The sequence below is a fragment of the Scomber japonicus genome, chromosome 7 (genome assembly GCF_027409825.1).
Source record: "Scomber japonicus isolate fScoJap1 chromosome 7, fScoJap1.pri, whole genome shotgun sequence".
Taxonomy (NCBI): domain Eukaryota; kingdom Metazoa; phylum Chordata; class Actinopteri; order Scombriformes; family Scombridae; genus Scomber; species Scomber japonicus.
Window position 1 is genome coordinate 23,055,763 of NC_070584.1, and position 14,496 is coordinate 23,070,258.

The 14,496-nt window shown below is 39.8% G+C and overlaps 1 protein-coding gene across 3 annotated transcripts in view; it reads right to left on the minus strand.

The window, feature by feature from the left end:
* The window catches only part of LOC128361598 (cAMP-specific 3',5'-cyclic phosphodiesterase 4D-like), a 90,849-nt gene that overhangs the window by 5,768 nt on the left and 70,585 nt on the right, over positions 1–14,496 (minus strand). For 2 of the 3 annotated variants that reach the window (XM_053322116.1, XM_053322118.1), the window contains 8 exons: positions 11,335–11,526; positions 8,741–8,777; positions 6,981–7,054; positions 6,841–6,890; positions 6,467–6,579; positions 3,821–3,914; positions 381–553; positions 199–297 (listed from right to left, as the gene is read on the minus strand). In XM_053322116.1, the coding sequence (XP_053178091.1) occupies positions 199–297; positions 381–553; positions 3,821–3,914; positions 6,467–6,579; positions 6,841–6,890; positions 6,981–7,054; positions 8,741–8,777; positions 11,335–11,526 (832 nt within the window). Of the gene's footprint in view, positions 1–198; positions 298–380; positions 554–3,820; positions 3,915–5,359; positions 5,449–6,466; positions 6,580–6,840; positions 6,891–6,980; positions 7,055–8,740; positions 8,778–11,334; positions 11,527–14,496 lie in introns of those variants that run through there. The other variant, XM_053322117.1, reaches the window with a different exon arrangement.

A 14,496-nucleotide genomic window follows, 5' to 3' on the forward strand; every position in this document is an offset into this window, starting at 1 on the left:
AAGTTTGTCTATGAAAGATACAGCACGTTTGTCACAAAGCAAGTTGTGATCTCACACTTTATAAAATAATGTGGTAAAGTTCCCTAAATGATGAGTAATTTAAAACAAGCATTGAAATGGACTTTTAAAGTGTATTACTTCCTGATTTCTTTTTTCTCATTTTTTATGGAGTGAACATGTTTGTAGGGATTCTTCTACCTGGAAGATGGAGAACATGAGGACTGTCAGAGGGCGGTTTCCCGAAAATTCTGCTATCTTGAATACATCCATACCCCAACGATTAATGTCTTCAATTTCCTGGAAAAGTGAAACAAGACATTTGTGAGACATGTTTGTTTGTGTATGTGTGTGTGTATGTGTCTGTGTGTTCATGGACCCACCTTGGCCAACATGCTCTCCTGTGGGGTGATGACTCCGAAGCGGGGGATGCAGGTGGATGCAATGCTGGGGCTTTGTGTGGGCTTTTTAACGCCGCTGATCTGCGACATCGGCCTCTTCTTCTTCTCCTTCTCCTTAATGGGTGGCGACAAGATCTCCACATCATGTTGTTTCTCTGCAATGTGAACACACAGACATAGATGTATACCTTAAAAAATGTAATCGAAGAAGATTTTTAAACAACTTTTTTTGTTGTTACATATTTTTAACTTAATTTTACGAAGTGAAGAGAGACAGGAAACAGTAAATTGACAATCGGACATTCACATCCACTTCATGCTATGATTGGCCAGCAGTGTGGATGTGAGAAAGATGTTGGGGTTTAAACTTCTCTAGCTCTTTCGAGCATCTCTGACCATTTCACTCACTTTTAATGTAAACAACACTATGAACGGCTTCCAGGTGAGACTGTGTGAAAATAAAGCCCATTATCCCTGTATTTAAATATACGTCTTTAAGTGTAGCTGTTTTGCCTGTAAACTCTAAATACTTTAGATTTCCAATATGTTTGAACAACATGGCAAACCAGTTCTGACTGACCATAAATCAACCCTTATCAATAGTGCTAAAACTAACTTTGGCTTTTATCTCTACTGCTGCTCGAACTACTGGTAATTCTTCCAATATCAACTACTGATCTATCAAGACTACTACTTATATAATCATAATTTCTACCATTTTGCCAGTGCAACTACAGCTGCTAGTAATACTAAAACTACAAGTATTATACTGTAACCACTTGCTGCTACAGCTGCTACAAATACTACTACTACCTATACCACTACTACTACTATGACTCATACAACTCTAATAGGTAACTACTAGAGCTATCGTTGTACCTCGAGTGTAACTGACACTGTCACTACTAACATGTTAAACATTTTGCAACTCCTCTCACAAGTACTACAAATACACATCATTTAGACAAATATAGTATAACATTGTGTGCGATGACAAAACATACTCAAACTATAAGTGAGAAACTTATTTCACACCAACTGATCGGAGCTGATCTGAAGCCAGTCTACTCCTACATCCTCATATATATATCTTGTCTAAAATCACCCATATATTAGACAAAGACACAAAATGATACAGTAAATGTGGCATTTCCACTTTTTCAACACAACGGTGTTTCTGATTTGTCTGACTGTGCATTTGTACAGCTTTTCAATGTAACAGAGTTGGGGCCAGACTTTGCATCACTCCTGTGAGTCATAGTCACTGTAAAAAAAATTCATTAAAATTTAACTGGAGAAATGGTCTGTTTTCTTAGATTGTATACAGAATGTAAAACATAAAAGCTAATCTGGCCAAAAAGTAATAAATATCTTTAAAACTAAGGAACAAACAGACAACAAAGAGCATATAAAGATTTAATGAAGTATTGCTGCATTATATTACTATGATATCAGAGCAGGATGCATATGACCTGACTATATGGCTGAAGGTGTAGAGCACCAGCAGTAGAAAGCTAAGGCTGAAGGGTAAAGTCTGACAGCTTCTCAGGAGCTCAGCATTGGATTTCCCCTTGATGACAAAGCACTTGTGCTGTTTTCCTAAATGTGGCCTTTGAACAGGTTTAATCACATTTACAGGTTGGAGCATTCAATCCTTCAAGCAGAAACATGGAAATCAAAAACAAAGTTTCCAGCGCCAGAATCAACATCATTTCCATTTGACTTATTGACACAAAGATGCTGTCCCAGTGGGCATGGCTGTGTTGAAAATGACTCATCAGTTTTTGTACAAATCAAGGTAATAATGATCCCAGTTTGACACGTGAGGGTCAATAATCAGACTGCCAGCTTTACCTCACGTCCATATATCATCCTCAGTATTTCCCCTCCAGGTAGGAACAATCAAATAGCTCAGATACACGCCACCACAAGGATGCAGAGCGACCTGAGTGGTGGCATCACACGAGGTGCTGTCTGGCCCCTCTCACCTCTCTCACAGTGCCTCCTCTTCCTCACACCCAAAACCATGGTGTTCATTTCCAATCACGGCCGGGCTTGATGCCGAGGCGCTCATATCAAAACGCTGTCGTATTGACAGCTCCATCCTCGTTCGGCTGGACCTCCATCCTGCCGGCAGTGCTGTCGAAGACTGAGCCTCCTATTGATGCAACATGCCGTCTAATAATATTGCACCCTGTTGCTACGACAACGCCACACAATGTGTCCGGGAATGCTGTCTGTCGTCGCGCCTCCCTCCCTTTTAGGGGAGGAAAAATCCTCACCTCCATCTCCTCCTATTAAGAAACAGTCCTCTTCTCCTTTGTCTCCTTAACAAACAAGCTCTCTTCATTTCTTTAATTTGAAAAATCTTCTTTCCTCCCTTCAACAATTCCTCCCTCCTTTCCTCGCCTGTATTATATTGAAATGATCCTCTCCATTTTTTCTTCATAAATCCCCCTTCTATTGTGATTTCCTTCAAAAAAAATCAGCTCCTCTTATTTTTGAAAAATCTTTTATCTTCTTCATATATCATTCCCTCGTCTCTTCTTTAATACCCTTTCTTCCTCCTCCTCCATCTCATCCAATTTTTCAATACATTCATCCCTCTTTGCATTTTCTTGAAAATCCTCCTGTCCCGCTTGGTTTCCTTTTGCATTTTTTTTTAAAACTCTTTCTGCATTTTCTAAATATTAATTTGGTAAAAATCTGTTAACACAGAAAACAAACTGATCTTCATCTTTTAAAGACCTACTTTTCTTCCTCTGTCCCATGTGCAGTACAGCATGCTGGATGATATTCACATGCTGAATTTGGTATAATTTAATACAATAGACATCCAGTAGAGTCCATATAGCCAAATGATCCGATGATGCAAATCCATTAATTTCTCTTACTGCAGAAGAGCCAACTGACTGATGTTTGGGATGATACGAAATGTGATTTGCACAATGTGATATTTTATTAGAAACACCTCTCACTACACTGCAATACAGTTCAACAGCAAACAAAGATGCCACAAATTTACAGATGATAAATCTGAATTTACTTGCATTGTTAGGTGCAGCCATAATCTGAACATTATAATGTTCATGAAGAGTAGGATTTATGGCCGGACTGTTGTGTTAGACTGTGTGTGACTGAAGGTTTAATTTGGTGAACCTAATAAACTGGCGGAGTATAATCTGTAATATCTGTCTACACGGACTGAATGTAATTCTCATACAAATATGAGAGAGGACATACCTTTCATATGACATTTGTTCTATAAAATATGAAACAGATTGTCATATACAGTCATACTGCTTCATAAAAGATTTGATTAATTCAGACTTTTGATTTAAAAGGCTTTCGGTGTGAAGCAGCTCATCCTTTCACAGACTGGGTATGCTTTCAGTGTTTTCTGTTCAATGTTAAAAACTTACCTAGGAAGGTGCTCGCAATGAATTCTGACACCTGGTTCCCTGAGCGGCTGGTCTCTGATAGCTGCGTCAGTTCGCGGTTCAGCATCCTCTTAAACTGCGTGGACAAACCAAAACCATAAACAAACAAAGATGTATTTAGTCCAGGTTGACATCCAAAAAGTCGGAGTCAATATATATTATGTTTCTACCACATTTCCCATAATTCATCTGTCTGTGGTTAAACATGTTGAGAGGGACTTTCCACTGATGTGTCACCGCATACACAATTATAAATCACTTTAATAGACATTTTCAGACTCACATTTCTACTTCTTTTGCTCTTAATTTCCTATCATGCTTTGATAGCTTTATTTGCATATTTTTTTGTATAACAACATTTAAAAAAAGATTATCCATAAATACATGTTATACAAACATCTATGAATGGTTCAGAAAATAGAATCTCAATGCGTATGCACAATTAAATCAAAAGTTCAGACATACGGTGGGTAGCAACTGAGGTAAAAACATGTTTTATATTGTTGAAAATGGTCTGTATCATATATTGTTTGGGAAATATTGATCAGGCTGGTCAGGCTGCACCTAAAACCAAATTCCATCAATTAAGTAAATTTTATTTTTATTGGTTGGTTTTCTGGCAGTTTTTCTGTATTTTAAAATTTAAAGGACAACACTGCAGCCACTTTGTAGTGAAACACAGGGGTTGACAGATCTGGTGTCATTTTACATTACAGCACATTTATTTTAGTCTATACATGCTTGTTATGTTTTATAAGCTCTAATATATCCAACAATGCTGCCTGTTTGCCAACACCAGGAAGAAATCTGCACTCTGGGTATGAAGACATACCAGAGCTACATTCATTCATTCATTCATTCAAAAAAAGTTTTTAAAAACAGAGGTGTTCAGTGTCTCCCCTTAGTTTTATTGCAGCTGTAGCTTCTACACTGATTATGTAACAGATCTAGCACGTGGTGGCTGAGGAGGGAGGGGATCTGGGTGAAAGTGATGCTGCAGTGGTAACAGAGCTACTATGAGACACACATATATGTACACACACACACAAACATGAAACATAATCCAGTACCTATAACTATATTTCATCTGTTTATTATCTACATCCAACATATTCCTGCTGCTATAAACCAGCTGCAGCTTTCAACAATCTGTTACTTAAAATTCATGACAGCTTCTCCCTCTAACATGCAAGTGTTCGCCCCTTTTTCCTCTGCTTCTGTTTCTTGTACAGGCACACACACACACACACACACACACACACACACACACACACACACACACACACACACACACACACACACACACACACACACACACACACACACACACACACACACACACACAGTCATTCATGCATAGGCACACACACATTAATAATATTCAACCCATTGGTGGAAACCGTCATCAGTCAGATCTGACAGGCAGCCTCACTAAGTTTTCAGCCCCCTGCAAAGCCTGCACTGCCAATCAATACATCCCAATGTAAACAAGGCAAGCCAGCTACGCTCCCCGTCCCTCACCTGTCTGAGTCTCCAGCACACACAAACCCAGAGAGCCGACGCAGACATGTCAACCCACGCATGTTGATTTTAGAAGCCGCTAAAATCCAAAAACGATGCACAGACAGTTTTGCTTGCTTAGTGATGGGCTGTGAGCTCCACGCGCAGCAGGCACGGTTTGAACATAAAAAGAAGTCTGCTTGGAAATAAAAGTTCTCACAGTCCCATGTGTTGTCCTGGAGGTGAAGGAGGGAGGCTGAGGGGTCTTGAGGGGGTGTGTGTGGGGAGGGATGAGGTGGGGGCAAAAGGGGAATGTGGTCTACCATCGGGGGAGAAAGGGTGTGACTGCAGTCGTTCATCCAACTCCTGTCACACTCTGTCAATGAGAAACCTAAAGAGGAAGAGAGAGAGACAGAGAGAGAGAGAGAGAGAGAGAGAACGAGGGAGAGGCTGCGAGGAACCCCCCCCCCCCCCTCCCCCGCTTCCCTCTCCCTGCACACTGTTCTCCCCTCTCTGTCCAATCAGATTCGTCTGACTTCAGGGGCCGGGTGGAGGAGAGGGATCTGATTGGCTGAGTGGGAGATGGAGGCGGTTTAAGTGTAGCAGCCAGACAGAGGAGAGGAGCGGGGAAGGAGGGATGTGAGGAGATGCTGATTAACTCTTTCGGTGGAGGGAGACGCCATTCATGAACTCTGAGTGTTTGGCCATGTTCACACTGCCATCTTAAATCAGATTGTTTTCCCTTAAATATGACTCAGCTCTCAAGTTTTCTACACACTGTCAACATTTCTTTTTCAGTGATGCACCACGTGGACAGGAGCTACAAAATCAGATCTTATTAATTAAATGTAAGTAGTGTTTGAAAGTTAAAATCAAAATGAATAATTGCTGCCATGAAAAAAACTAAGAAGAACAACTGATGCAAAGACAGAAATCATTTTTTATATAAAGTTGTCCCTGATTATGTCACAGAATGATTTTGTCCTGCTGAAAAAAGAAAACTTGTCTCACTTGTGTCTGACAGTAATTGACAGACATGCAGCTTGTAAAGACCAGATGAAACATTTGGACACAACCACACTGACCCATCGATGGATCAGTGAAGTCTGTATGATTGAGTCCTCTCACCTTATTGGATGCCATTTCACTGACTGAGTGTCTCGTCTGCAGTGTCTCCAGCTGGTCCAGACACCAGTCCAGCTCTTCCAGTGTCTCCACTGCCAGTTTCTGGTACGGCTCGTCTGAAAGGTCACAACACAAGGACAGATCAGAGGCAGGAAAGCCATGAAGATACCCACTTCTTTAATATGTAGAGTGATTCAAAGGTGTAGTATTGCTGGTTGTCAATGGTTTTAAACCAGAGCGAATGAAAGTGACTGTTTATAACCATCATATATTAAAATCAGCAAAACTAACAAGTACAATAATACATTTTATAGTAATTCCATAAAAAGATAATACAATTAAAGTTCATCTCAGGTTACTGTTATGCCAGCACTGACCTGGGGGACATGGCTTACACATGGGCGGCTGGTTGCTGCTTGACGGCCGTCTGGAAAAAAGGAACAGACGAGGTGTGAGGTGAGTAGAATAACGAGAAAACAACCAGTTACTCATCACCAGTTTCTTTTCTTCCTCTTACTTGTTTCCCACACGATCTTGCAGATGTGTCAGAGCAGCAAAGTTAGTTCTCACTGTTCGTAGACTGGCAAGAACCTAAAATAAGAGAGAGAAGGAAGTGAGACCTAGAAGTGCATAAATACTGTAGGTCTGGACAAATTGGGCGTGTTCCCCTTAATATTAGAAAAAGGAAGAACTACATGATTATTACTGCCTTAAGTGGTTAACAAATCTGTTTACACTTTGCAGGCACAGCATGCACCTGCTGAATGACTGTTAGACTTTAACGTCTTTAAATCAAATGTCACTCACATACTTTGATTTGAGTTCGATCATCAAATCTGTCTGGCTTTCAAATCTCAAATGTAAGAAAACAGACATATTAGCTTTCTTAATTTTTAAAAGTAGTTAGAGATTTGACACACGTACACACAGTTCACACTGTTCAATGTTTTTCGGCATAAACATAAACGAATATGTTTTTTCTAAGTTTTAGTCAAGACACACTTAAACTTTGTGTGGGTCACTGCCGCACTGTACACTTTTGACTTTTGAGACAATAACATCTAAATGTCACTTCAATGCTTTCTTATAGTATGGTACTGCAAACAATTTGTATAGTTAATTTGATAATAAGCCCCGTAAAAAATGATGCAGGTAAATTACTTTATTGCAAATGAATTCTCTTAAAAGTAGATTACTGATTTGGAAATATCCGATATACACAGACTCTGTTAATGCAGCTGTGTTGGAGAGCGTGCACACACACACACACACACACACGAATACACATACAAAGAACAAGCTGTTCAGTACAAAGAGAATATATGTAGGTGTTTTTCTGTGAAAAATGAACCGTCTCCTATTTCTCAAACCAGTGATTAAGGACCAGCGAGGATACATGTGGACAGTCTGGGAAGACTCACACCTATATGAATGAAGTATTAGCTTCAATGGAAACTCTGCTATATATTTAAATGCAATCTGTCTTTAGAAACAACAAGTGCTGCATGCTAAAAGCTGCAGATCAAATAAAGCACAAAGTAGTCAGATCATGAACTTAATCTGACTCTCCACCAAAGTTTTTTGCATTTTTCACAAATCTTCAGTGAATATAACCATATTTAACAAAAGGTATAACAATATATGACAATATAAATTAAAATTGTCTGATATTACCATGAAATAATCAATATCCATCATGTAAAGAGAAGCTTGAAAACCAATTTTCCCCATTAAAGGGATTTTTGGCGAGTGTTTTTCCTTCTTCCTTTTTTGTGATGTGTGATGTTGGTTTATACAAAAATAAAAAATGACAACTGACAGTTTTGTACATGCAGGCCAGAGCTGCTCTGAAGCTTTACTGGCAAAAAACACTATTTTTTTGTTTTATTCCTAAATTAATCCAAAAACAATATTCACATAATAATAATAAGTATTAAAACATGTTTTGTGGAACTCTTTCTCTAACATTTTAGTTAATCAGTGTTCAGCAGAAAGTTATGATTATTTTATTATCATCATCATTATTATTATTGTTGTTATTGTCGACTAATCTGTCGTTATTTTCTTGATTTGTTTTTTTGGTCAATAAAATGGCAGAAAATTATGATAAATGTCAATCACTGTTTCCGAGAGCTCAAGGTGACATCTTCAAATATCATGTTAAATACAAAGTTAACAGCCATTTTTGATGTCAACAAGAAATTAGTGGTTGACTAACTTAAGAAACATCTGTAAAACACAAAGTTGTGTGCTGAAGGCTGTTTAAATGTCACTAACCTGTGCAAAAGGAGTCACTATCATGTCTTCTCCATGCCTGCAAAAAAACACAGACAAACACAAACAAGCATCTAGTGAAAAAGCCAGGGGACAGATCGGGTCTGGAAATGACACAAGGTTTCACATCCTCTAAACACATACATACAAATAATGACAACTAACTTATCAGTTTGTTGTCATTAGGATCTTAAGGAGGACTTTGTAGGAAATCTCCAGTTGGCTGAGACCTGTGTTTGGTCTCAAATATCACACTGGATTTAGGGAGAGGAGATTTTTATTAGTTATACAAATATTTCTTGGAGATGCTTCATGAGGAGATTAGAGTTAAACCTCAGAGGGCAGAGCAACAGAGCCACTGCTTCAAATAAGTTTAAATAAGACTGAACCCAGTGGAAAAGACAAGAAGTAATAGACACTGGTTACTGCCAATAAAACACTTATTTGTATTGTATTTGCCCACTGAAGTTAACTCAACCAATTAAGATTAAATCTGCATTATGTGATTTTTTATTTTATTTTAGCTTTTTCTACACTAAATAAAAAAGAAGAAAAAGACTAAAAGAATTCGTCTGATGTTATAAATCACATTTTGTTGTTCCTTACTCTACTGAATGTGTAAGTAGTCAAATGTTTGTCTGCTTGTACAGGTGAGGTCTTTGATCAGTGAAGTTCTTTGACTGAGAAATCACTAGATGCAGATTTTTATTGCGCTCTTATACAAGGTACGCCTCCAAGATATGTTTTTATAACTAAAACCAGTGATTGTGCAGGTGAGGAGCAGTGTTCATGCGCTGGGTGGTGGGAAAAGGTAACTGGTGGGAAGGTGAAGCTCTCTGGAAGCTTTAGGGTGACAACATGCACCTCATAACCGTTTAGACTTTATGGAAAATTCATGCTGCCAGAGAAAAGTACAGCGACAGAGTTAGACTCACATCAGCTTGTACGTCCCTCATGGCTTATAGACCAGCAAACATTTTGATGTTGAATAATTGCAGATATGATGGCCTGTGTCAGCACTCAAAACCCCTGGCTGTATTGTCCTCATTGCTTTGTGAAATGAAAGCCTCAGGCCACATTCAGACCAAATCAGGTGGTGCCACAGACTGCTGCAGGGTTTAGCGGAGGTGCGGTCGTGTTTATTTGTGCTCTACAACTTAACCACAACGTAAAACAATCAAAAAATAACATTTTATTGATCTGATTCACCGGCTTTCTCCATACCACTGCACCCTCTCTTCAATCATTCTCCAGCTTACTCGACCACAGCTGCTCTCTCTCTCTGTCTCTTCTAGTCTTTTTTTAAATGAGTTAGGAAGCCAACAGCAAAGTCCCCATCCTTCTAGTAACATCTTTGTACTTTTCAGATTCTCCGTCTCATCTCCGGCTGTGATTGGCCTCTGCAGCCTTCAGCCACAGTGACTTAGAGTTGCGGTTCTCCAAAAGTTGACTCTGGCTCAACTTCCTTGCTTTCTGGTGTGGCGCTGCTGCGGCCAAAACACCCATAGCCTAAATGCACTACACCCGACAGGGGACAGGTGTTTTCACTGCACCTCCTATTTGGTCTGAATATGGCCCAAAAATCACAAACCTGTTCTTATGTCAGTTTTTAATGCTCCTTCCTATCACAGTGATAAATGTTTTGGTCATCATCTGTCAAATGCTTGCTGGAAAGGTTTTGGTTTTCAGAAAACTTTTCGGAGTTGAGCATCCAGGGTTTGTTCTTCAGGTTGGGGTCTTGAAAAAGTAACGTGTAAGTGGGAGGAGGTGGGTTTAAATCATGACAACATGGCGCAGCCAAAAGAGACAGAACATCACAGCAGTTTCACACTTTGTCTCACCGAGGTAGCCAATTGACTTCCCAATGCTTCAATCCATCCTCCCTTCAAAACAAAGGAGCGACAGCTATTGGTGGTCGAGGCCCCATTTACACTCTGGCTTCAAAGAGACTTCTAGCTGCACAGAGAGATCTTTAGCTGTATAAACAGGCAGAAACTGCATGAAAGACTGTGAGCTAAGATCATGATTTGATTTTAGTTGGACGTCCCCAAGTTAGAAATACTATATTTCTAAACGTGACTGCTCTGATTACACTGATAAAGTCTAACTCTGCTACCAAGAGCCTCTTTAAAGCCAGATGCCAAAAAAAGTAATTTTCAGAATGTAAATAGGACCCTGGATGGGTTTACATACGTAAATATTCACAATAAATGTACCACTGTTTATAGTATGTACTGTATGGGCTGAATGATGGCAAACAATTCCACAACTGTGTTTCGTTACTAAATTCTCATCTTCATGTATGCTTCAATATACTGTAATTGAGTTGAACAACAATGCATTTTCATAATATATTATATAAAAAATATACTGATTTTTCAATGTGGAGGCAAAATACTGGTGAATGACTGGTCTCCAGCACAGAGTCTGGATCCAAATAAATAAATAAATAGACTAGCATTTCATTAAACACACCTACTCCACAATGTAAAACAATCAAGATTTTAAAAAGTAATGGTTCTATTTGATTACAATAAAAACACGTCATCAGTACAGTGGTCTTAAAATGATACAGGTGGCATCTTTCAGGTACTCACAGGTCGCTGGCAGTGGACGAGTTGCGGGACATGGCTTTGGGCGAAAGGTCGAAGTCTGAGTCGGAGCGGTAGAGGAAGGACTCACGGCGCTGACTGTGAGGGAAGTTGGCCTGAAGTACCAGACCAGAACTCGGGCTAGTCTGAGAGTCCAGTGGACTGCGACCCACTGACAGGCCATTCTCCACATCAAAACTACAGAGAGGGAGAGAGGGAGGGAGAGAGAGAGAGAGAGAGAGAGAGAGAGAGAGAGAGAGAGAGAGAGAGAGAGAGAGAGAGAGGGAGAGAGAGAGAGAGAGAAAAGGATATACATAAATACTCCCATTTCCTTTCACTTCATTATTAATTTTATTTAATATTCTCATAAATTGTAGATGTGGGTCGTGACTGTTTATAACATGACTAATAATGCTACTATTACAACCTCAGCTGCCGCAACTGTGGTTATTACTGCTACTAATAATCCTCTTTATCAACTCTTTAATGACTTGATAAAAAACAAGAATGAAACACTGTCCGGAGTCATTGAGACATAGAAAAATGTGTTATAATCAACATCTAATCAAAACCCTCAAAACATCCTAAACTGCTTCACCTATGCAACTACAGTGAAGTCAATGACTACACATACAAAGCAGACAAATAACAGCACACAAGAACAGGATGTGTATAAATATAAACACAGTTCAGTATGAAAAATCACAATAATAAGCAAAAATTCTGGCTGGTAGCACATTTTTCTAACCTGAGTGTGAGCGTCTTGTAAAACAGGTGACCTTGTGATTACTTGCTTTTCACAATACACGCACACACACACGCACACACACACACACATTTTTCCCTCCGTTATCTCCGTATGACGTCAACACTGACTTCATGAATGTTACGTCAGTAGAGGTACTTACCCATAACCCCCACCCGTTGCCTATCGTCCCATCACTGCTACCACATTTAAAGGCTCCCTTTTACAAAAATAGCTCTCTTTACTGTGTTTAATGTATATGGTCTACGCTTTTAAACTAATGAGTTGAGTGAAAGCTTTTTGCTCTCTTTTTTCGCCAGCTGGATTCAGTCCAACTCCTGTAACCCCACCGTATCACAGCAAGACTCGACCCTGATTCAAAGTCCTTCCAGTCAGGATGAGGTCAGTCTGCAGGGTCTGAATTACAGGGTTCAGTTGTTTGAACAGCGAGTCTTTACAATCAGTCGATAAATGTGCTTTTTTACCCTAATTTCTTTTGAAAGAAAACTATTTGACATTTACAGAAGAGTAAATAGATAAACGTACAGAGGGATGACAGAAGGGGGGTGGAGAAGATTTTGAGCACCGGACAGCGTGTGATGACACAGTAGTAGGGGAAGTTAATCCTCATGCACTTTTGCAGCCTCATAACCTTCCACATGCCCTCAGTGGGTTGCATCTTGCTCAAGAACTAGTGACCATCTATGACCTAAATTATTTACACAAGAAAATCCCCTATATTATAAAAAGTTCAAATTAAAAATAATCCTACTATTGCTGATTATGAGTGGTACTTTTCAAGGATTTTTTTGGTGTGTTTTTCACAACTAGGTCCTTCCGTATCTTTAATATGCCACTCCCGTCTTCCCTGGTCAACAATAGAAAACAGAGCATCAGCAAGAGCAATTTAAGGTTGCCTCTGTGTCTATTTTTAGCTCAGCCTGCCTCCAGCGCTCCAGCAATAGCAGTGCCTGATAAATGAAAGATGGCTATTATGCAATCAGTGCTGAATGAAACAGCCCCGATTCACAGAAGCAGAGAGCGAGACAGACAGAGAGGAGGAAGAGGGAGAGGAGGGAGGGGTCGTTCAGGAAGCCTGTATCCAGCATTGTGATGTGGTTCACCATCCCGCACCTGATTGGTGTGACGAGGCCGAGAGGGGCTGGGCTGCAGCAGGGCTTACCTCAATGATGACATCCCCCCCACCACCACCACAACCACCACCACCACCACCATCATCATACCTCACCCAACCTTCTTTTACAACCCCCCTCCCCCCGGGCTCAGTGTAGTCGGCCGTGACGAGGCTCCATCAGAGGAGACCAGTGACGTCAGAGGCTAAAGATAGATCTGCCTGCCAGGAAAGAGGGGAACTGAGAGACTTGTGAGGGAGCTTACGTAGACATCCCTGCCCCCCCCCCCCCCTTCAGGCAGTGTGCAGATGATTTCTCCCCTCCTCATGGTTACAGATAGAGGGGATTTTCACTGCTGGATGCTAAATTGTTTAAAGGATGACAGTCTAATACACCTTGTAGTATTGTCCTTTGAACTTTCATTCAGCTGATGCTCTCAGTGAGCAGTTAGGTTGTTTTTAAATGTGTTGCTCAAGGACATTTTAACAGTCTATTTGGCCTCTGCCAAGGCTGAACAGATGGTCTCCACTGGTGATGGAGTTACTATGTTCACGCAAATCATTACATTTTGTGACATGTGAGCAATAAATGTTGTCGGATTTAAACTGTTTTTCTGATTCAAAGTCAGTCAGGTTGTTTTCTTTATGGATCTGCCATGTCAGAAATTTAAACCCATTTTTCTTTTTTAACTTCCCTTTCCTCTCATCAGTGTGAAAAGGACAATAGGACAATACATCCATTTTGGTGTCAGCCATTTTTTAAGGCAAAGTCAGCTTACAGTCCTATTCATTGGTTCACTTGGGATCCATTAATGTCTTTACAAAAATACAACAGAACAATCAAATTTAAAATTAGATTTTCAAGGCTTGCACATCAGAGATGAAAAGCAGTAACTGGAGAATACTGATGTTTATTTCTAAAAATCAACTCTTTCTATTAAATTCTGCCTGCTACTTAAGGCTGAAATAATTCATACAAATAGAGATGAATGGACAGATCACTAGACATAAATTGTAATGAAGTGATGCCACTGACTGTTGTGGGGAAAATGCATTAAGTTACTGTATTTACTGTTATGTTCATGCTTTTTGTGGCAGAACAAAATTAATTTGGTTTATGCAGACTCAAAAATCATGACTGAACTCAAGGTTTGCACCAGTTGTAGGTTACTGATCAATCCTGCTGGTCAATGTTAACAGTGAGGAGACGGCTCCCACTGTTGAAGAAAATAAGGTACTGCAACAACAGTCACTATTGCATCTGTCATGCGTTAATATAGCACACAATTAT